Below are 23,622 nucleotides of genomic sequence, written 5' to 3'. Positions count from 1 at the left end.
GACTCATTAGACTCACATGAACAATATTCCCGCTAATCTGCTGTCAAATCTGATGCGGTGACGCTGCTGGCGCCATCTGTCGTGACAAAAGCAAGCTGCGCGGCAGGTCGCGCGTGCGGCGGCCGTTGGTTACGCTGCGAGCGTCGACGCGGACTCTCCCTCTTCCGGTTAGGCCTACACGCCTTTCCCCATTGCGAAAGCGTCGTCTCTGCCGTGTATGGCCGTGGGATCAGCGTCGGCGGCCAGCAGCCTGGAAAAGCAGTGAAGCGTCGGATGCGGCGGCCCGTTCGGTGGCGGCCGGGAGCAGTGCGTGTGCCAGTGTGTGGCAGTGCGGGCAATCGTCTCTACAGTGGGGCCGCAGCGTGCGCGATGTGAGCGCGCAAAGCTGGCCAAGCCCCGGTCGCGCAGCTGGACGGACTGCCTGGTGTCCGGCCCGTGGCCGGCGCCACCGCCGCCTCCGCAGCGCTCGGTGTCGTCGCTGCTCTCGGCGGCAGGCCTCGCCGGCTCCTGGTACGGCTCGTTCGGCTCGCACGCCGCGCCCATGGACCTGGGCCCGAGCCTCGCCGAGTGGACGCGCGAGCAGCCGCTCAGCATCCTGCAGTTGGACCCGGCCGATCGGGCCGTACTCCGCATCGCCGGTGAGCATCGATCCGCTATTTTCGGGTTCCCCCCGACGCCGCCGCGTCGCTGTTCTTCTTTCCCCCTTGTCGTCGTGCTTTGTGTGCCGCCGCTCCAGTTCGCTGCGCGAGACGCGTCGGCCGTGCGTGCGCGCCTCAGCGAGAAAGCGTCGCGCGCGACGAAAACTGAAAGTATCCGCGCCAGTAGAGGTCACGACAGCTGCTTGCACAATGCCACCTCCGGACGAGTGACAGGGCAGAGTTCTTCAAACGGGCGGTTTCGGAAAGCGTTGAACCGGCGGATCGCTGCGGCAGATGCCCTCACCTGACCGGTGTGCAGCAGCTGTTGGCCGCCGGCCAGCCCTATATATTTTTATTACTTTTTTTATTCTATTCCCTGCCCGTCTTTTGAGGGCTACTCGGCCGGTTGCTTCGCACGAAACGCGTGGGCGGTCGTCGCGATCGAGGCGCGCCCGAAAAGAGAGCTCGTGCATTGCTCTGCTTCCGCGTCCAATACTGTGACGAAAGTGGACCCGAAGAGAGGGAAAAAAAAAAAAAAAGCTGGAGAAACGAGAGGCAAAGATACAAGCAGTTTATGCGGATGCCTTTGGGCGGCCCACTTTGATCCTAGGTCCAGCTGTAGAAAACGAAAGTATACAGATAAGAAGCGCATTAGCCGAGTCACGGAGGAACGTGGTCGCCCAGGTGACAGAATTGGCACGCAACGCCGCGTACCTCGGCGCGCCATAAAGAAATTTCCCCGCGGCATATTTCGAACAACCGAAATTCGTTCCACGGAAGAAGAACTGGTCGCATGCCAGAGCAGTTGTTCCTGTCCGCAGGGGGTCCGAATGCCGGCCGGGGTGCGCTATAAATGAACCGGTGTTTACAAACAATCACCGCTCGCCTGACACGTGGGCTGGCATCGAGAGCGTTCTCGCAGCAGCCGATGCAAATGACGGGCATCTCGCATTTCGTGGCTTGCGAAGCAGGCGGCACACGCGCGATCGTCAGCTCGCTTCCGCGTGATGACGTCATCGATGCAGACTTGCACGTTCAATTACGCTGCATTTAACCGGGCGCCGAAACAAAAGCCCGCCGCGTCACGAAACGAGTTCCCGTCGGGGCGAGCTCCGCCGAAATGTCCTATCCTCAGTGGCGTCCAGATTTCGTTTTTTTGCAATAAACCCCGACTAATCAGGGAGACTACGCTCTATTTTGTTTTTTCGCTTTATGGAATAGCCATAATAAAATGACACATGCGAGTGTTTGCACAGGAGCCGACTTTCAACTGACGTTTCGTTTTTCGGAAAGACACATGAATACGGACAAACAACTGGTCATACGCAATGACCCCGTTCAACCGCACAAACATAACTTATCTCCCAATGTTGCAGTAAAAAAGGGCTTCGGCTACCTATCCTGCAGTTTGACCACCGTTTTGATATGGCGTAGTTGCGTCATCAAAACACGGCGCACATTGCAAGCGGGTGGTTCACGCGTGCAGCTCTTTTTTAACCTGCTAAGTGAATGACCAGGCTGTGGCGCTATCCACACAACTCTTCAAGGTGCCGTAGAGTGCACCGCTGCCTACTCGGACTCCTTCAACCGTGTCATTCTTTCCTGTCTCCTCCTTTTTTCCGTCGCTCCCTGTCCATCCGCCTCGCTCTCTCCTTCCTTCCCACCTCTCTCTATCTCTCTACCTTTTAATCGTATCCTTTTATTCCCTTCTCTACCTCCATCCCTCGTTAGCTACTGTTGAGGTGTCCTCCCCATGAGAGACAGTTAAGGGGCTCACTTTTCTCTTCATTTATAATCACTTCCCCTACTCCCCATTAGGCGCTGCGCCGTGTCTCTTTATGGCAGACAGAAACCAGGTGCCTTTTTCAAGAACCACCACCACCCCCAATCCTTCGGTCCACCCGTCGTGCCCCAGAGAAGTGGGCCGGCACCCTTCCCGACGTCGCCCCCAATGTCTACCGGGCGCTTATTATTATGCGGGCCTGGACTGTGGCGCAGAGGTTGCCATGGGTGTCGTTTGCATGATTCTGGCTTGTGTGAGCACCAAACGGCAAGCGTTCTTGATTCATTTGAGTAATTTCAGATGGGCACGCCAATTTTCATAATTGATTTGTTCACATGTGTGCGGATATGCGACGGGTTCGAACGTCGCGTTCTTTCAGTCATGCCTTTATCGCTGGTGAACCATATGTATAGAGTTAGCAGAACAGTCGATATTTCCTAATATTCATAAAGACGGCCTTACGAATAGGGGGGGGGGGGGGGGTATTTGAATCAAAAACTGAATCGTTCGCTATTCGATTCTATATACGAACATTTTTTATGATTCGCTCGTCCGATATTGTAGTCGCTACGCGTTACTCAAAATCGTGCAAAAGTGTAAGAGTGTTACTTGTTGGGCAGGTTAGCGCATATATACTTCAACACGAAGAAAGCCACTAAAACTACAAAAAGGGAATAGATAAAATTAATGATCGTGTACACTCTGTACAGACTTGGAAGGAGGTGTTTCTTTCGAGATTAACGGTCATTTATTAGTAGCCACCTCTTTGCCACTATCTCTGCTTCTGCCTGTTTCTCTCTCTTTTTTTTGTAGGTTTAGTACTTTCGGGCTGAGTTTATGTGCAAATTCTTGACGTTTTCGTGTTGAAAAATTGGTTGAAAACGTGGCGCCAACGCAAGAGAACGTGTGCTCAAGATGAAAATCGAAACTTCCGCCGCATGGCACCTTTTCGAGCGCTGTGCAGTAGAGCTGTGTGTGCCCTGAATTTCGCGCTCGCAGTGGCGGCTGGATAAAAAGGAAGGATGTTTACGTAGGGGAGACTCCGCCCGTACTTTCCTGGATCACTTGCTTCCTGCAGTGATAACCGTCTGGCGCGAAAGACGTCTTCGAGGAGGAAGAGATAGTGCAAAATAAATGAATAAATATGACGCATAACTGAACCGTTACAATGGTCTTCGACTACTCAAGTACAGATGAAGACAGGGATCCACTGATGCATGCAGTACATGTCTTGTAGAGGAGGCATTTCTATGGTTGCAACTTGTGGATGCATGGCTACTGTGGCAATCGTATTGTGACGTCACCTTGAGGTACCGGATTGGTGAACTCCTCCAGAGCCAAATAGAGTTTCCTGTTAATACACTAGAGGGAACCCTGGATAGACACGAAAACGAACCCTGGTGGCGCGGCGATGTGACGTCACTGTAAAGACTCTCCTTTTCGCCACCGCCTGTCTCTTTTCTCTGTGCCTGTCGCATATATATATATATATATATATATATATATATATATATATATATATATATATATATATATATATATATATATATATATATATATATATATATATATATATATATATCACAAGGGAGCACCCCTGATAGCAACGATTTCAACACAAACGCCAGGAAGTCAAAATGAACATTTTTGATGGCGCAGTCAGCGACGTGACCCAATAAATAATTGAACAACCTTCGCCTCGATGAGGCAACGACTGGTCTTGTACGTCTTGTCCACGTGCAGCTGCAAGGGAAATCAATTTATGACGTGGCTATCTAAAGTGGTAGTTACTAGTGGGACAACACCGTTGCTACGACTCTGCACGAAGATAGAATCGGACAGCTATCAGAATTTTTGCTGCTCCGCCGTGGTGGTCTAGTGGCTATAGGGCACTCGGCTGCTGGCCCGCAGGTCGCGGGATCGAATCCCGGCTGCGGCGGCTGCATTTCCGATGGAAGCAGAAATGTTGTAGGCCCGTGTGCTCAGATTTGGGTGCACGTCAAAGAACCCCAGGTGGACAAAATTTTCGGAGCCCTCCACTACGACGTCTCTCATAATCATATGGTGGTTTGGGACTTTAAACCCCACATATCAATCAATCAATCAATCAATCAATCAATCAATCAATCAATCAATCAATCAATCAATCAATCAATCTCCGTACATAAGCTCAACCGCACTTAACCTGAGTAATTTCGGGTAAATGAAGCTCCAAAATTACTACGAGGGAAACATGAAGCTGAACAACGTTTCGATTGAGCAAGTACACGAGAAAAACAGACACAACAGCGGTGGTGGTTTTCTAGGGCGAGCGCATGTGGGATATTTTGCGAGACTCGATAATGCAAGCGAGCGCGGGTGTTGGCGCACCAACGGAAGCAGTGTCGGTAGATACATGAATGACTCCAATACAAATGAACCTAGAGGAGGGCAAACCGTCATATCTTCTATAGTTATCACCCATGAACACCTCAACCTAACAATGTAAATATTGCCTTGCGTTTGAAAATCACATGATTATGCGCCCAGTGAGTGTTGTGTCCTAGCACAAGCGTGTTTTTGCTTGTAACACCCGTCGGAATGCGGCGGCTGTTACAACAAGCAATGTAATCCACCTTCGGGGCTAGCAGTGCCACCTATTTCACATTGACTACGATTGAGCACGCGATTGTGCAGAAGCTAAAGTAAACATTATTTATTTTACTAGGAACGTTATCGATTCTGTTTTCGTCATTCATGTGCAACTCGAGACGAGCAGAAAGCGAACTCAAACAGCGGAACAGCGCACAAAGCCAGCGCATCATTGGCGGCGGGCATTGTGAGAGTCCGTGCCGTGACGTCACCCAGGCCTCCCACGAGGAGGCGCCACTCCAGCTTCTCGGGAGTAACTGCGACGCATGACGCTTCAGCCAGCATGGGAATAGCACGCGGACCGTTTGGGTAGTCGTTGCCCGCAGCCGCGCAAACGCAAGACGAAGTTCACGAAGTCTAGGAAACGTTGAGCAGTTCCACTTCACCATTTTAGGCTCATCAATTCACAACTATTCATTCTTGTACGTGAAGCAGAAGTGAAAGCACAATAAAAAAAAAGTCAGTCACTAGCGGGTTCGTTTGATCCAAGCACGAAAGCGAGGCAATACATCATTTCGGCTACAGCACCTTTTTTGCACACGGTGGCTGAAGTATCGCAACACCAGACTTCCCTATATTATAGTGAATATTGAAGAAAACTTAACGCCCTGAAATAGCTGAGAAGGGCACTTATTCCAGATTCTCCATGTCCTGTCAGAGTCATAGCCAGCCGCAAATGTGATTTCTTGCCAGGAAAGCCCGCACTGTATATATATATATATATATATATATATATATATATATTGTAATGACGAAAACCGAAACTGGAACTCTCTCTGGCACAGACTCGCATGCTAGAAAGGAAGAGGAGGAAGACGAAGCAGAATAAGAACAGCCGGCCTGCAGCAAAGGCGTTGTGTCTTATTTCTCGTCCTTACAATGGCGCAGCCGACGAAGAAAACGGCTTACGTCTCGGTTTCGTCATCCAGAACGCCCGCCGACGTGCAGCCGCGGTAAGCGTCGCTTGAGGACGGCGTCAAGGCCTCCTCGCCGTCACGCTTCTTCGCTGATGGGACCCGCAAGGCGTCCGTCGCGGCCAGCATCGATCCCAGCACCGACGGATGGCGTCCAGGCCTCCGTTGTGGTTCCGGGAAACTTGTCCTGGGACGCGACACGTCGCGGCAACCATGCGCACGGGCCTCTCTCACCTAGGGATGGCGTACATGCCTCCTCCATACCTGGCAACCTGTCGGCGCTTCAAGCACCCACCGTGTACGGCGTCGAGGCCTACCCGGCGGCGCAAGACCGCTTCATCTACGCCACAGTACCAGGTCACAACTCATCACACGGGTTCCGCTTGCCTGGGAACGTCGTTGACGCTTCCAGCGCCCTGGAACCCATGTCCACGAATCCGACCACAGCTGGATTTCCAAGGGACGCCGTCCACGCGTCCTTGGTCAAGAATTGTACCACCTCGAATACCGCAGTCACTGTATCCTCCGCAGAGGCGGGCCTTGGCTCTTCGTGCGGATCACACGACAGCGCAGCGGAGCTGCAGCATACCATCGCGCAACTCCGTGTCACGACCAACGCCCTCATAGCGTCGAGTTCCAAGCTATGTCCTGCCATCTTGCCAACATTGTGCGCACTCAATGCCATGTTGGCTGCGGCCGCCGCACAAAACTTCGAGGTAAGCTCGCCCGAGAACCGTCGCAATCTCCGGCGTTCTCTCGCGGAGGTATCGGAGCAAGTGAACTGCTTGGCGGGGGCACATTTCGGAGTTCTGCCCGCCGTCCCGCCATCGCCGATTTCCTTCGCGCTACCGGAATTTCGCGGCTTCCAGGACGACGCCGAGGAATGGGTGGCAACCGTCAACGCTCTCGGAACGACTGAAGAGCAGAAGTGGGACATGGCCATAGATCGCCTGCGGGATGCTGCCGCAGCATGGCACAGGTACGAAGGCGTCAGGCAGCAGTCCTGGGCAGAATGGAGTGCAGCCCTGATTGCCGCTTTCGGACGGATTTCCTGTGACTCCAGCAAGTCCAGCTCGATCTTCCCCGAGGCCGAGGATGGAGCCCAGGCAGCGCCCCGCCTCGAGGCTGCAATCGTTCGTTGCAGCTCGTCAACGGAATGCTGCCAGGAGTTCCCTGCTGCTGACCCTGACCGAAGTGGCTGGAATCCTACACTACAGGTCCCGGACTCTGCATCGGTATTCGACCTGAAAATACCCCCACCAGACCTTCGTCCGGAGATACGGCCCTCGCGCTCGTCGTCTGAGGACATCGAGGCACTCAATCCTATTGTATTAGACACAACTGAACCCTACCAGACCACGATCATGCTCAGCCACGCAGACACTCGGCTACCAAGGAACGTTTCCTTCGAGAAAGCCCAGATACCTAGCTACGCTGAGGCCACTGCCATCGAGAACTTGCCGAGGACCAGCCCTCCTGCTGTTTCCTCCCAGCATACGATGTTTGCACATGACAGTTCGCCAGAAGCCACCGGCTCGACTACGTCTGGGAGTTCTGCTGTGGTATTTATGCCCAACCATGAGCTGCGTCCCATCTCATTTCAAGAAATGGCCCAAACGTCATCATGGCTGCCTCGCAGGGCATCCCGCTGCAGTTCAGTCCACCAGCGACGGTGGGACAAACACCAGCGTTTCCAGGTTACTCTGCGACCTTGCCGGAACAGTCAGGGCCGTCCACCTGAACTGCATTCTACGAGTTGTCAGGAAACGTTGCATCATGGACGAGTTCGACCACGGCGACAAAGTCAAGCCCACCCACCAAAAACTTTACCGCCAGCTCCGCGCGCGCACAGGACCCAGTCTCCATCACGACACGGTGAACGACCCAGACGACATAGCCAGTGTCGGCCGCCGGAGCCAATTTCGACAAACTTCCAGCGTGGTCGAGACCGACCACGACGATGTAGCCAACCTCGCCCACCTGAAGCACTGTCAACTGCTGCAGCTAGCCTTACCTACCAGAACATTGTCGTTTGGCCCAACGACAATGCTAGCAGTCATGGCCGAGTGTAATGACGAAAACCGAAACTGGAACTCTCTCTGGCACAGACTCGCATGCTAGAAAGGAAGAGGAGGAAGACGAAGCAGAATAAGAACAGCCGGCCTGCAGCAAAGGCGTTGTGTCTTATTTCTCGTCCTTACAATATATATATATATATATATATATATATATTGTGATGTAACAGTAAAGGCAACCTTTATTAGGCCCGGAAGACACGATGAAGCGACCACGCCCAAGGCACAGAACTCAGACAAGCCAAGTCCTCACAGCAGAAGAAGATGACGACCACTCATGATGATGAATATGTGTAAAGATAGATGATGTGCTTAATGAATGCCTACAATATATATATATATATATATATATATATATTGTGAGCGCTGATTGTGTTGCTCATCATTTTCACTTTCACCTGCGCATACAAAGCACCGTGATCATCATCATCGTAGCGGCTCGCTGCTTGTTCGGTTGCTGACTCGCGCGTCTGGGTTGACAATAAAACGGTCGCTCCTTCGTACCTGACGTCGTCTCACAAGTGGTGGAGCGTGCTGTGATTCCCAAGTCCTCGTGCACTACCGGTCACCCCTGGAGCTCCGATCAGGTCGACGGCTGTGCTTGCCAACAGTGATGGCGCAAAACGACCCACCCCCTACCGCCTTCTTCGCACCACCCGCTCAGCCTGCTGGGCCTCACCACACCGTGAGTACCTCGCAACGAGACCCTCCAGTGTTTTCTGGCCTTCGCGGTGAGGACGTAGAAGAATGGCTGGACAGTTACGACCGTACCAGTGCTTGCAATTACTGGGATGAGGCACATAAGCTGCGCTATGTACCCTTTTATCTGAAGGAGGTTGCTAAGACGTGGTATCATAACCACGAACGCGACTTTCCTGATTGGTCAGCATTCACGGTGCAGCTGCGTCAAATATTCGGCACTTCTACAGGACGCTCTGAGGTAGCTAAACAGAAGCTCGCTACCCGCATCCAGGGGCCTGACGAATCGTACACATCGTACATTGAAGACGTTCTGGCCCTCTGCCGCCGCGCCCAAAAGGACATGCCGGAGGCCGATCGTATTCGGCAAGTAATGAAAGGCATCAACTCCGTCGCCTTTAATGCTCTTGTCATGCAGAGCCCGACAACAGTTCAGGACATTATTACCACCTGCCAGCGCCTGGACGCACTTTACTCAATGCGCCTTCCACACGCCTCCTATGACACTCGTCTTACTGGCGAGCATGAGCTGCGAGCTCTAATTCGCACCATAGTGAGAGAGGAACTTCACAGCCTTGTTCCTGCCAGCGCACCGACTTCACCTGCCCGCTCACCCCCTCCTAACCTGCGGGAAATTATAAAGGACGAATTGGCGTCGATGACGAGCGTCGCACGTGCCCCGCCTCCTGTGCCCTTACATGTGCCTACGTATGCCGAAGTCGTGTCACGGCCTCCTCCACCTACTCCACCTGTAACTACGGACGTCGTATACGACCATTTGGCCGCGATGGCAGCCAAGGCACCACCACAACCACACTTCCCTGCCTGGCGCCCTACGCGCCCCGTCTGTTACTACTGTGGCATAAGAGGACATATCTCCCGCTTTTGCCGTCGGCGCCAGCAAGATGAACGACGAGGTTATTCTTCGTACGAGAGTGACCGGGCTGCGAGGTCTGACCCCTACGTTCCAGGAACCTACATTCCCTCGTCACGACGTTCGCCTTCGCCTCCTTTGTCCCACGGTGAACCTCGTTCTTCCCGCTCACCCCGCCGTCGTTCACCATCGCCCTTCCGCCGTACTACTTCGCCTTTACGTTCTGCCCTGATGCCCCTCGACAGCCACTCGGAAAACTAGCAGCTGCAGTTTTTGGAGGAGAAACTGCCTGTCGTCGAAGTGTCCCAATTCCTCCTGCGCGCCCTGCAAATTTACTAACTGTTTGTGTAGAAGGCATTTCGGTTGACGCACTCGTGGACACTGGAGCAGCCATTTCGGTCATTGATCGCGAACTATGTCATCGTCTACGAAAAGTGCAAACTCCATATGTTGGTCCGGTGTTATGTGGTGCTAATGAAAATAGAATTTACCCTATTGGACAATGCACTGTTCGTGTTCTGATCGACGGAATTCGTCACCATATACAATTGGCTGTGCTTTCTTCATGTGCTCATCCGATTATATTGGGCTGGGACTTCCTGTCAGCCGCTTCCGCTGTCATTTCGTGTGGTCCGCCCGTTATTCGCATTACGGACACTGAAAATTCTAGTGCTTACGATTTTTCGTCGCCTCACCTTGTTGCAGCTGCAGACTTTGTACTGCCCCCGGCCCAAGAACGTATCCTCACCATTAGATCCAGCGATACCATTGACGGTGACGCAGTGGTTGTCCCCGATCAGCGCTGCATTTTCCGAGGAATCGCCATCGCATGTTGTCTAGTGCGGTTTTCGCGTGGTCATGCCAGTCTCACCGCCTACAACACGACAACAGAGCCACAACTACTGCCAGAGGGGTCCACTGTTGCCAGCCTTATCGACATAGCACCGGTATGTGTCGTCACTGTATCGTCTCCGCCGTCAGTCGCTAAGTGTACGCCACCAGGAGGCTCATCTAATGCGCTTAAAGCCACTTTGAGTCCATATCTCACTCCAACGCAAACTAATGACTTAATGGCCCTTTTAACAAAACACAAGACTTGTTTTGACGTTTGTTCGGATGGCTTAGGTCAAACTACGGTGACCTCTCATCACATCGCCACAGACGGTTCTCGTATTATCCGCCGTCGCCCTTACCGCGTGTCGTCTTCAGAACGCAAGGTCATCGAGGAACAAGTCAATGACATGCTCGCACGTAACGTTATCAGACCTTCCACAAGCCCTTGGTCTTCTCCTGTTGTCCTAGTTAAGAAAAGGGACGGATCAGTGCGATTTTGCGTTGATTACAGGGCACTAAACAAAATTACGCGCAAGGATGTATATCCTATGCCTCGAATTGACGATGCACTTGACACCTTACAGGGTGCAGAATATTTCTCAAGTCTCGACCTACGATCTGGGTATTGGCAGATCCCGATGCATGAGTCTGATAAAGAGAAGACAGCGTTTGCTACTCCTGATGGTCTCTTCGAATTCAATGTGATGCCTTTTGGGCTCTGCAATGCCCCAGCCACATTTGAGCGGATGATCGATACGGTGCTGCGTGGCCTAAAATGGAAGACCTGTCTTTGTTACCTGGATGACATCGTCATCTTTTCATCCAGCTTCTCGCAACACCTAGAACGTCTAGACGAGGTGCTCACATGTCTAGCCAAAGCCGGTCTCCAGCTAAATACCAAGAAGTGTCGGTTTGCGAGCCGCAGCATCAAAGTGTTAGGCCACGTTGTCAGCAAGCTTGGCATCGAACCTGATCCCGACAAAGTGGCCGCTGTGCTGCACTTTCCTAAGCCCACCACGCTCAAAGACCTTCGCAGCTTCCTCGGCTTAGCCTCTTACTTCCGCCGTTTTGTCCGTGATTTTGCCACTATCGCGGCTCCTCTTCACAAACTCCTGACCACAAGTGCATCATTTCTTTGGACAGATGACTGTGAAGCTGCTTTCCAGACCCTGAAGCGATGCCTCACGTCAGGGCCAGTTCTTCGCCATTTTGATCCCACAGCCCCTACTATATTACACACTGACGCAAGTGGGCACGGAATCGGCGCTGTTCTGCTGCAGCGTGACCAGGCTTCACAAGAGCAAGTCGTGGCTTACGCGAGCCGTACTCTCTCCCCAGCGGAACGCAATTACAGCATCACTGAACAGGAATGTCTCGCTATCGTATGGTCCGTGCAAAAATTTCGCCCCTATTTGTATGGCCGCCGCTTCACGATCGTCACGGATCATCATGCGCTCTGTTGGTTGTCATCATTAAAAAACTTGTCAGGACGCCTCGGTCGTTGGGTGCTCCGACTGCAGGAGTATGACTACAGTGTCACATACCGGTCGGGCCGCAAACACCAAGATGCCGACGCTTTGTCACGCTGTCCGCTGTTGCAAAATCATGACGCATCTACCTGCTGCGCAGCACCTCCCAGCCAAGAGACCACGCAGATGACCAGTCTTAGTCCCATCGAGCCCACTGCACCGGATGACTTCCTTCAATCCGCAGACCTCACCTCGCTCCAACGTGCAGACACATACTGCCGTACAATCATCGATCGGCTCACCGGCTCATCTCGTGCTCCCAACAGCCGCTTGCGACGACAACTCACGCGTTTCAAACTTCATGACGGAACGCTACTTCGACAAACTTACCATCCTCTCGGTAGCCGATGGGTCCCGGTCATACCTCGCTCACTTCGACTCCAAGTCTTAGAAGCCTTTCATGACGACCCGACGGCTGGCCACTTGGGTTTTCATAAAACCTACGATCGCATTAAGACTCGCTGCTTCTGGCCTGGCCTCTCCACTAGTGTTTCCAGGTACGTCACTTCCTGTTCATCATGTCAACACCGAAAACGTTCGACATCTCTTCCCGCCGGCCCTCTACAGCCTCTACCGTGCCCATCCGCTCCCTTCGAGTTCGTCGGCATAGACTTATACGGACCCCTTCCGCTTACCGCCGCCGGTCACCGCTGGATTGTTACTGCCGTAGACCATCTTACTCGCTACGCTGAGACGGCAGCTCTTCCTACTGGAGCTGCCAGCGAAGTAGCCGACTTTGTTCTGCGTGCCATTATCCTGCGCCACGGCGCCCCTCGTGTTCTCCTGAGTGACCGTGGCAAGACATTTCTTTCTCGTGTGCTCGCTGAAGTTTTACAGGCCTCTGACACAATCCATAAGACCACCTCGGCATATCATCCGCAAACCAATGGCCTTACTGAGCGTTTTCATAGAACTTTGTCAGACATGATCTCTATGTATGTCCAACCCGATCACAAGAACTGGGACACAATACTACCTTTCGTCACGTTTGCCTATAACACTGCCATACAACGCACTACAAGTTACAGCCCGTTTTTTCTTGTGTATGGCCGTGCACCATCTTTTGTTCTAGACACCAGCTTTTTGTCCACGCCTTCTGTCCCATCTGCGTCCCTTCCGGAAGAATTCGCTGCCCGTGTCAACCACTGCCGCACAATCGCCCGCGCCAACACCTCTACCATTCAGACCCAGCGAAAAGTTCGTTGTGATGCGACACGTCGAGTTGTGTCATTCTACCCAGGCGACGAAGTGCTCCTCTGGACACCTGTTCGCACACCCGGCCTCTGTGAAAAATTCATTCACAGATACCTGGGTCCTTACACCGTGCTTGAACGAACATCGGCCGTAAATTATCGCGTCGCGCCGGTTACTTCGGCTTCTGATCGCCGTCGTCGCGGGACCGAGATCGTCCATGTGTCTCGCCTGAAACCTTATATCCAGCGCTCATACACTTACTAAATGAACGTCTTGCAGACCGCTTTCGTGTAGGGGGGAAATAGTGTGAGCGCTGATTGTGTTGCTCATCATTTTCACTTTCACCTGCGCATACAAAGCACCGTGATCATCATCATCGTAGCGGCTCGCTGCTTGTTCGGTTGCTGACTCGCGCGTCTGGGTTGACAATAAAACGGTCGCTCCTTCGTACCTGACGTCGTCTCACAATATATATATATATATAAAACGGAGATCGATTGAATTGCAGATGCCGTATGTCACCCTAATCGCCGTTATCAGTATAGTCCATCTGATTTGTGCGGCACTTTGAAGCTTTGAGCTTGGCATGGGCCGTGTCTGAGTTGTGCAAGTGCCGTCGCATCGATTTACATACGTTGTCCGATAACCGCGAACTTCGTAAAGGGCATTCATTAAATGCTCAGCCGGCCAAGTGTCGTGCGCCGGCGTTCGTTGGCCTCCCCGAGTTGGCGGCGACCTCCGGTTTCCCAGAAGAAGCGTGGTGCGTGTAGCGCCTCGGCTTGTGCCAACATTTCCCGCTCTTCAAGCACAGCGCGCGTTGTCTTCGGGACGTCAGTCTGGAATGTCCGACGTCGCGCGAATCTGCGTGTCGCTATGTGCCGCCACTAATCATCATCATCATCATCATCATCATCATCATCATCATCATCATCATCATCATCAGCCTGACTACGTCCACTGCAGGACAAAAGCCTCTCCCATTTTCCGCCAGTTAACCCGGTCCTGTGCTTGCTGCTGCCAATTTATACCCGCAAACTTCTTATCTCATCTGCCCACCTAACCTTCTGTCTCCCCCTAACCCGCTTCCCTTCTCTGGGAATCCAGTCAGTTACCCTTAATGACCAGAGGTTATCCTGTCTACGCGCTACATGCCCAGCCCATGTCCATTTCCTCTTCTTTATTTCAACTATGATATCCTTAACCCCCGTTTGTCCCCTAATCCACTCTGCTCTCTTCTTGTCTCTTAAGGTTACACCTACCATTTTTCTTTCCATTGCTCGCTGCGTCGTCCTCAATTTAAGCTGAACCCTCTTTGTAAGTCTCCAGGTTTCTGGAGACTTACAAATATCCCGCCACTGTATGTGCACAAATCCGCAGTGCTTGTCCCGATTCGTGACGACGACCTTCGCGATCGGAACTGTTGTATCGACGTTGCTTGCGGAAGGTTTCTATTGGAGAGAATTCTACGCACGCGTGGCGTTTGGGCTGCGGCTGGGGGAACGACAGAATTGGAATTCAAGGCAAGCCAACGCCACCGCTTGTCAGTAACAGCGCAGCGCCGTGTTTGTAGCCCCTGTGAGATAGTCTTGCCTCCGCTGTTCTGGTCCCGAGTTCTCTCGTTAATCGCATTCAGGGCGCAAAGCCTACGTTCTACTCAAAGTGGCAATCTAAAGAAGGCTCGAAAACATCCTTCGTGATGCGAAAATCACGCGGAAACTGAACTAAAAGAAAGTCTTTTCTTTTTATAGGTGACGAGTATAGCGGTTTCAATAACTCATAAATAAAAGAAGAAAACAAAAGCGTAATTCAATTTCTGTAAATTTGAGCCTCCAGTTTATGTAAAAGAAAAAGACGAAATGGATTTTCGATGAATCGCGCACTACTCTATATTGTGCCGCAAAGTGAAAGTTGGACTTGTTAACAACGCATGCTTTACTTTTAAAAGAAACAAAGAGCACGACGTCGTCTGCTAGCCGTACTTGGTAATTCTACTTTTTATCCTTATTAATATTTATTCCAGCTACGCGCACACTTTTGATAAGCGTGCAGGGAATAAGTGCAGCTGACTCCATTCAAATCGGTGCCGTCCCGACAAAGTCATTGCTGCCTTGCACACGCGTGCACGAGCACACGATGTCTGAAGTAACCATCGCGCTGTGTAAGAGAAGCGTCATTCAGTGGCTTGCGGGTCATATTAAACTGTCTACCCTCGGCGATGGGCGCTGCAGTAGGGACCGTCATTTGCTGCTTCGTTCGCACAATGACACAGTTTTCAAGCGCATTTGGTTGCACACTTTTTTTTTCTTTTTCTTTTAGAGCGTCTCGAAGTATGCCTTTCTTTATCGCCTGTGGATATAGGTACGGCATTCACGAATGTGTGTTTCTTCCGTCTGGCTGCGACCGGTGTACTATACAGAGACATCCGATACAAAGAAAAAAAAAAAACTTTTCAAACTCGAACACAGAGAATGAATATTCGTATTGGCTGTCCTCTTCGTTTTACTGCGTTGCATGTTTTTTTTTTTCGCTCTACGTTTTTATTCACATGTCGTAGGGAAATGTTGGTAAGGCGCTGACTATAGCCCTTAGAGGTGTCTAGCGCATAGATCCCGTAGTGCCCATATTTATTAGCATAGTAAGTCCATAGCACATACCGTGTACAATTTGGCATATCAGCCAAAACATAACAGTCGAAACACCATATTCAACAATCACATATATGTGTATACACATTGTGACACAAATAATAGAAATATGTGACCTTCTTCAAGTAAGACTTTTCACCAACGCGCCTATAACTGTGCCTGTTTGTTGAAGTGTCCTGGCTGGATCACGTTTAATCGGTGGCACAGGTGTGCTGTGCGTGTACTAAACGAGACAGTTCACGAGTTCCAGTCTGAGTGACCGATTGTACTCCCGCTGTTCTACGTAGACTGTGCGCGCTAAATGCTGCCTGTCATGTATAATCACACGTCGAAGGGTAGAAAACCGCACACCCATCTGGCTACCGGGCATCCCCTCTCACACTGCCCGACAATGTCGACGCCGGCATATGGCGCCTTCTTCTACGCGCTGGGCATTCCAGAAGCGCTCATCTACCGTATTTACTCGTGCATATCACCTGCATAAAAAGCAAAAAAAAGCAACAAACTAATTTAATGCTTAAGAACTATTATTGTAGGTGAAAGGCATCCCTCTCTCTCTTGGTAGGGTTAAACTTGTAATGGTGCTGGTTATATGCGAGAAGATGTGGTATTGATATTTCGACGCTGTGTAGCGATAAATAGCGATATATTTATGCTTATGCTTTCTTAGCCACTCTTTAAATGCGTCCTCGCTGGCGCAACCTTCAGTAATAAAACCTCCCTTCCTGTACACGGGCTTCGTGCAACGTTCATGATCGGTGACATAACGTGCAACGTGTGCGCTATTCTGCGCGTGAACTGCTCGCGTGGTCTTTTCTTATCGTCCGGATTGGGCTCCTATCTGTCTGTTCTCATGGACGGTTCCCGGATCTAATCTAGACACCGCTGCATGCAGGTGTCGTCCTCTGCGCAGTCCTAATCGAAATTGACTCGGGAAGCTTGCCAATATATCGCCGACACTGTACAGTGGCCGCTCTATAATTTATTTATGAAGACTGTTTCGAGGCAGGCGTGAGGCTTGGTGTACTTATATATCCCCGTGTGCAGCTCATTATTCGAGCGCCGTCGCATGCGATGTTAAACCAGCTTTTGTATGCGGTTATCACGGCGCGTTCGTCATTGTAGGGAACGATGCTGCTGAATGCAGAACTGGATACACTGTTTCTTGCCTGGTGATCCGCAAAAAAAAAAAAAAAAAAAAGGAACGCCTTCATGAACAGTGAGCGCTCTTAATTCCAGATTCGTCGAGATGAGCGCATTCGATAAACGCCCGACGAGCCAGTCTGCTTCTGTTGCTGTGATAAAAAAAAAAAAAAAGAAGACAGAAAGAAATGAGTGCATATACCTTAATTCACAATATATATCTGTGCCACCCTCCTCTCTTGACGCTGATGCCGTGCTTACGAGGTTTTGTCAATGTATTGCCGGATTAATTAATCCATTTATCATAGTACTGTCATCGCCGTTGCAGTGCGAAGGGAAAGAAGATGATGCATTACTTGAGTCTTTATACTTCAACCATACAATACAAACGCAATTCAATGTACGCTATACGCAGCGGCAAGTAAGACGACGCAATGTGAAGTAGGTACAGGATACGGTTAATGAGCGGTTCCTTTATAAAGGGACGGTTACCCGTCACCCAGCTCAACTAACGGTTCGGCGTGCTGGCGCGTGTAACCTGAATTCAGTATTTCTCTCTTGCAAAGCAAAAAAGATAAGAATTCTGGCAATTCATAGCTTAACCTTATGTATATTACGGTACATGCATAGTAACATTGGTTTTCATGCTATTTTGTTTCTGTACCTCCGCCTACACTTTTTGCCCCCCAATCCTCCAATTTTTATAGTGGTCATGCTCTTCGTTTTCGTCCCGTTCTTTAAGCCCAGGACTTCATGTACTCAGGACTATCGCGGTCTCTTGTGAATACAGAAAAATTTTATTAATTTTAGGTGTGGAAAGTTCAATTTTGTTTTTTTGTTTTTTTTTTTGCAACGTGACTGCCTTCAATGTGTACCGACAGCCCCATCAACCCGAATAAAAATATATTTAGTCCACAATCATATTCTGCGGAATTTCTTTGGTAGACTTTGCAGAATGTGGACGAGAGCCTGTGCGTCTATGTTTTACACATTCAGTAAAATGATGTCTTCATATGTATAGCTACAAAAATGCTTTCGCGAGTTATGTGAACCGCGAACTGAAGCGAGTCGCGCATATATCTTACTCCTTGTGTATAAATTCAATTTAACAATAGACTATTAGGTGCGGATCACTTTAGTCGTACGCTGCTATGCTGTCCTCGCTTGGCGTAACGCTGTGAAAGCCGCCCATAAAGAATGGAAAAAAGGATGCAAGCAAGCCAGATATAGAACAAGAAAAATAGAAATAAAAATAGAAAGGAAAAAAAGAGAACTATCGATAGTGATGAAGAAGTATATAGAGATAAATGTTGAGGTAAAAAGAGACAGGAAAAAAAGAAAACGAAAAGAGAGAAAAACAAAGAGAGGAGGAAAGAGAAAATCGAAGGGAGACAAAGAAGGCTAAAAGTCTTTCTTGCTTTACCTCTTCATCTTTGTAATTTCTTCTCTTTTTTGTACATTTTTAGTAATAGCTTGGCAATCGTTAATGTAGTTATGATCAATATGCTAAAAGAAGACTTCTTGGCCAATCTTCTAGAGTGGGAATGTGCCAGAGTCGGCAGGGAACTAACAAACAAATTCTGCCCAGCTCCGTTCACTAGTACAAAGCTGCCTTCACACCTGTGATTATGAGCCACGGCTTACGTGAAGCCAGTGATGTTCCGTACATCGATGTGAGTCATTGTGACGGTGCAATGCACCGCGCTCGAGATTAGAGGTAATGAAAAACGTGATAGCCGCTGCGGTGTCGGTGGGATGAGAGGCTCGTGCAATCGCAACAGGCCGTGCGCTGAACCTGAGTCAGAGACAAATGACGAGAATGCCGGTTTACTCCCCTCGTGCCCATTCAATAGAGAGTTTTAGTACTGCGTACGCTGCGTACGTGGCGGCGTTGCGTAAGTAAGGACGCCACGTTCTGCGTAGTGCGCATGCGCAGACCGCAACGCGCACGTATCGCATTACGTACGCAGCCGCTACGTACGCACGCATGAGATGCGTGCGTGCGTACGTATGAGGTGATCGCGCCGCTCTCGAACAAGTTCGCGAAAGCGCGAGACTTCGTTTTCCAAAATGGCGGCATCGAAGGCAAGCACCGACCAGCTCTGTGGCTTAAAATATGGCCATAATCTGGCTATAACACTTGGATTGGCTCACATTGGCTGTCAACAACACGTGCTTCTATTTTGATCTACCAGATGACGCAACACGCTTCACGCTCGTTACGTACGCGGGTACTACGGCGTACTAAAAGCCGATTAGTGGCAAACGACGCCACGTAACGCAAGGCGCTTTCGTGATGTGTATGTAGCACCATTCCGCAGTACTAAAACTCCCTAATGATGGTCCTGCAGCCACAACTGCATCGAATAAAGCCACAGGACGTGGTATAGTTCGCTCGCTGTGGAATTCGGCTAACGAGCATATTCATTTTTTGTTTATTGATTTTTGTGTATTGTGAATACTGGCCCGCCGCGGTGGTCTGGTGGCTAAGGCACTCGGCTGCTGACCCGCAGGTCGCGGGTTCGTATCCCGGCTGCGGCGGCTGCATTTTCGATGGAGGCGGAAATGTTGTAGGCCCGTGTGCTCAGATTTGGGTGCACGTTTAACACCCAGGTGGTCGAAATTTCCGGAGCCCTCTACGTCTCTCATGATGACATGGATGTTTTGGGACGTTAAACCCCACATATCAATCAATTATTTATAAATACTGCCAGCATGCACTTACGCAGCGCTATTGCAGGAGGGTAAAATAAATACATAATCATTCTACAAACGCAGCATAATTGTCTCGTGTTATCAAAACGGATGAAGGGGGCAATATATATGCGTTGCAACCAGAAACCTAGCCAGATATAACTAAATGCATCAGATCACATAGAGCAGTGTTAGATACAAATCATGATGTGAGGTATACGTGTTTTAAGAATTAATCCTTGAAACGACTGCTTCCGATGAAATGATTCCGTTCGCTCTTGCGAAGAAGCTATACTTGAATCAATCAGCGTGAATAGCGAAAGGACGAATAAACATTGAATCGCGATGCCCAGAGATTTCACTGCGAGGTATATCAAAAAAAAAAAAAAACGCGAGGGTGCGGGTTCGATTCCCGTGGTCCCGATTTACGGAGAGGATTTGTGTGCCGCCACATTGGTCCGTTAACCTTTGTATTTTGTTTATTTCACAACTAAACGAACTGTGTTACGATAGACGCATACTCAAGAAAATGGTTGGTTTAGAGCATACAGAGTTTTGTAGCTTTATAATTTCATGTCGCGATATACGAAAACAAGAAAGCATCGGCTTAACAGCTCAAGATGGTGTCTTACGGAAAATAGTCTATAAAGATTCCGCGCACCGTGGAGTAGCCAGAAGTGCACGCGGAGCTTGTTGCTATAGTATTACGAGGCTTCCCATTCGCTGACTAGAAACACTCTGTGCGCACAATGCGTCTACTCTGCCGTTGAACAGGTGCGCGAGTCTGACAATGAGAGCGGCGGCACCGAAGGGAAACGCCCCCGCGGAGTCATCGCAATAAAAGGCACGGCACCTCGGCGGGGATTGCACCATTGTTGTTTCCATAGCAAAATCGATTGCGGGGACTTCCCCGCGTATGGTCGGGGTTTTGTGTTCCTTTATTTCTATGGCACCCAGCTGCGCACATTAATCACGTGGGCCCTCGCTCATCACTGACACCCTCTCTCTTCGGCAAGATTGCATCATAACGGCCGTTCGATAATCTCCTCATTTTGTGCCGCTTTTTGTTTCCTTTTCAGTGCGTACAACATCGTCGTTGAGGGCACGTCGATGGCGTAACGCGAACTTGAAAAGCGCGCTTCTTCGATCGGGCGTGCTGCGCGACTCTGTTTCGAGGCTCGGCCTGAATCGGCCTCTGTTGTCCTTTTTGCATGTTGTAGTAGCTGACGTCATGACTGCTCAGATACAGGGCTGCATCTGCCCATCGAACGTTTCTTGCAATTTCTTCGTTTATGCGAGCGTATAGGTTATTCGACTTTTTTTATTAAAAGTAGCCGTTGCTAAGGGCACACTATAGACTCCTGCTGTCACGGGGTCTGTAGAGACTATATATAACGTGGTATGATCAATATGTTCACCTGTCAGAAAGACGTCGCCGGAAGATGAAACAGTTTGGACAATCGATCGATCGCTGAACCAATCAATCGCTCAATCAATCAACCAATCAATCAATCAATGCTCTAGCGGGTGTGGTTGGAACAATACAGCTTTTGATGAGATGTTGCAGAGAGATAAAAAAAGTCGCACCTTATAGCCTTTGAAGACGACGCGAAAGCCATCCCGTGTGGATGTATTACCGCGCGTTTTATATCACGCTAACGCCACCGCCTTGACTTTTTTGGGGGTGAAGCTCCTCTTAGTTTAACCTTGTCATGCGTCACGCGTAACCGAGAGAAGAAACGAAAAAGAAAAGAAGACAGTATCTCCCAAACAGTATAATCGACGGCGCTGTCCCATAGAAGTACATACGAACTGGAGTTAAGTAAGGATATAATAGATGACGCTGTACCGCTACCCTCCGATTGGCTGCGGCGCGGGCTCTGCGTGGTTACGCGGAGAACGAGTGCCTCTTTCAGTCTCCTGGATACTTGCCGTACGTGGCGGATCGTTGTTGGGGCATGGGCGAAGCGAAGCGGCGGGCGCGTTGAAAGATGCTTGCGCTCGGCTTCCTTAGCTCGCGTCTCGTCGGTGTTACCCGCGCGCCGTCTGTATTCTCGAACGCGATCGGACGCATGCACAGACACACGGGCGGATGGATGGACGGACACTTAGCCCCATTCATCATCATTCACTCCGTGGATATGCTGTGATTTTTTTTTACTCATGCGAATGAAAGATAAAGTGAACGCGTGACTCGCGCGAATCGATGGCAAACTATCGTAGAGTTGCTCTCAGAGAAATGCTTTTTTTGTTGAAAGGTTCGAAGCACCTTAGCTGCTCAGCAGCCAAGGTGCTTATGATATAGGATTAAAATTTCAAGGCGTCTCTTGTCGTCTCGGTTTGTCACGTATATATGGTCATAATACATAATGAAAACGGCTGTGCGTCACTATACGCGTAAGTTTCGCTTCTCGCCACTAAATATAACGAAAGCAGCCGTTCGCCCAACGACGTTGACGGAGCAGAAAAGCCCTTGCTGTGGGTAGCGTGGCATTCGGGGAAGAAGTTTTCCGACGACGTTAGTGGAACTAATACCCCTGTCACACGGGCACCCGTGAAGACCGTTTAACTCCCTCGTCCTTACGACAACGAAGATGCGGTCGGTGTCACACGGCCACCCTTACGCAAACGAAGGTAAACGGAGCGTTTCGCAAAGGACGTTCAACGATCTCCCTTCGCAGCGAAACGAGGTACTCTCGTCCCCAGCAGTCTAGAGGTCAGAGAAAAATTTCGAGCACTAAGTGACTGCAGTGAAAGAATAATACATTTTTGCAATCTTAAACGTTCTTTCGTTGCAGTACTCATTCACAACGCGTGTTTGTTTACATATATTTACGCCCGCCAGAGTTCACTTACTCTCAACACCGATGCTTTACACACACCGTGCCTCGCGAGTCGGGCCGGCCGGCGCCAGCCGATCAACGTCATTACCAGCGCAATATCGCACCACTTTCTCACGTCGTCCGCTGTGTCACTCATGGCTGAAGAACACAAAATGTGCGCTCACGAGGCAAGGAAGCACAAGAACTTTCGTACACAAACATGAACACAGGCAACAAAACAACTAAAAGCACAATGTGGCCAGCGTCACTAGCAGCATTGCGACATTTAGCAAATGCGTTTTTATTTGAAATTATTTTAATGGTTTGTTAGTCGCATACGTACTTAATAGTGCTTTTTTGTAAAATCCGCATAACGAGAATTCACAAAAAAAGCAATAGGGATGAAATTAGAATACTTCCCGAAAATCAAACAGCGCCAGCTGAGCCTCCTCGCGGCAACTGTTACAACCTTGTCATTGCCGTGTGACACTGCCACAACTCCTTCTCCGTCGAACCCCCTAGAGGAGATTTACGTTGAAGGTGTTCAACGGAGTTTGGTGGTGGCCGTGTGACAGGGGTATAAAAGAGCCTTCCCTACATGCCCGGCTCATCGAAGAGGTTTCACGGCATTATTCTCTACATGCGTCGCCCCAGCTGCTTTTTAGTCACGCGTGCAGCACGCGAGGTCACTTTGCCGCCATTATTTGCTTCATTTCGCGGCTTTTCGTTCAAGGTTATTCACATGAAACGCATAAGGCTTTGGCCATCTTTTCCGAAATGCGTGGATGTGGCCGCGAATCGAGCGTGGCAGCATTCACGGCCGTGCTATTTTATTCCGCTCGTTAATCCTCAAGAGGATTCCAGAAGGCGTTTGTGACCCCTGTCACACTGCCACCATCAAACTCTGTTAAACTCCGTCAACGTAAATCTCCCCCAGGGAGTTCGACGGAGATGGATTTGTGGCAGTGTCACACGGCAATGAAAAGGTTGCAATAGTTGCCGTGAGGGGGCTCAGCCGACGCTGTTTGATTTTCGCAGAAGTATCCTAATTTCATTTCTAGTTGCTTTTTTGGGAATCTTCGTTATACGGTTTTTGCAAATACACAATAATAAGTACGTCTCACACGAACGAAGCATCAAAGCTTTA

At 50.1% G+C, this 23,622-nt stretch overlaps 1 protein-coding gene across 11 annotated transcripts in view; it reads left to right on the top strand.

The window, feature by feature from the left end:
* The first annotated feature begins 190 nt into the window (after positions 1-190).
* Positions 191-23,622, top strand: part of shot (dystonin-like protein short stop) — a 710,700-nt gene continuing 687,268 nt past the window's right edge. For 9 of the 11 annotated variants that reach the window (XM_075874375.1, XM_075874379.1, XM_075874374.1 and 6 more), the window contains exon 1: positions 192-638. In XM_075874375.1, coding sequence (XP_075730490.1) covers positions 542-638 — 97 coding nt within the window. In that variant the 5' untranslated portion in view covers positions 192-541. Of the gene's footprint in view, positions 639-23,622 lie in introns of all 11 variants that reach the window. The other 2 variants (XM_075874376.1, XM_075874380.1) reach the window with 2 other exon arrangements.

The sequence above is a fragment of the Rhipicephalus microplus genome, chromosome 9 (assembly GCF_043290135.1).
Source record: "Rhipicephalus microplus isolate Deutch F79 chromosome 9, USDA_Rmic, whole genome shotgun sequence".
In the NCBI taxonomy this organism is placed as follows: Eukaryota; Metazoa; Arthropoda; class Arachnida; order Ixodida; family Ixodidae; genus Rhipicephalus; species Rhipicephalus microplus.
This window is presented reverse-complemented; position numbering and strand designations above follow the sequence as displayed.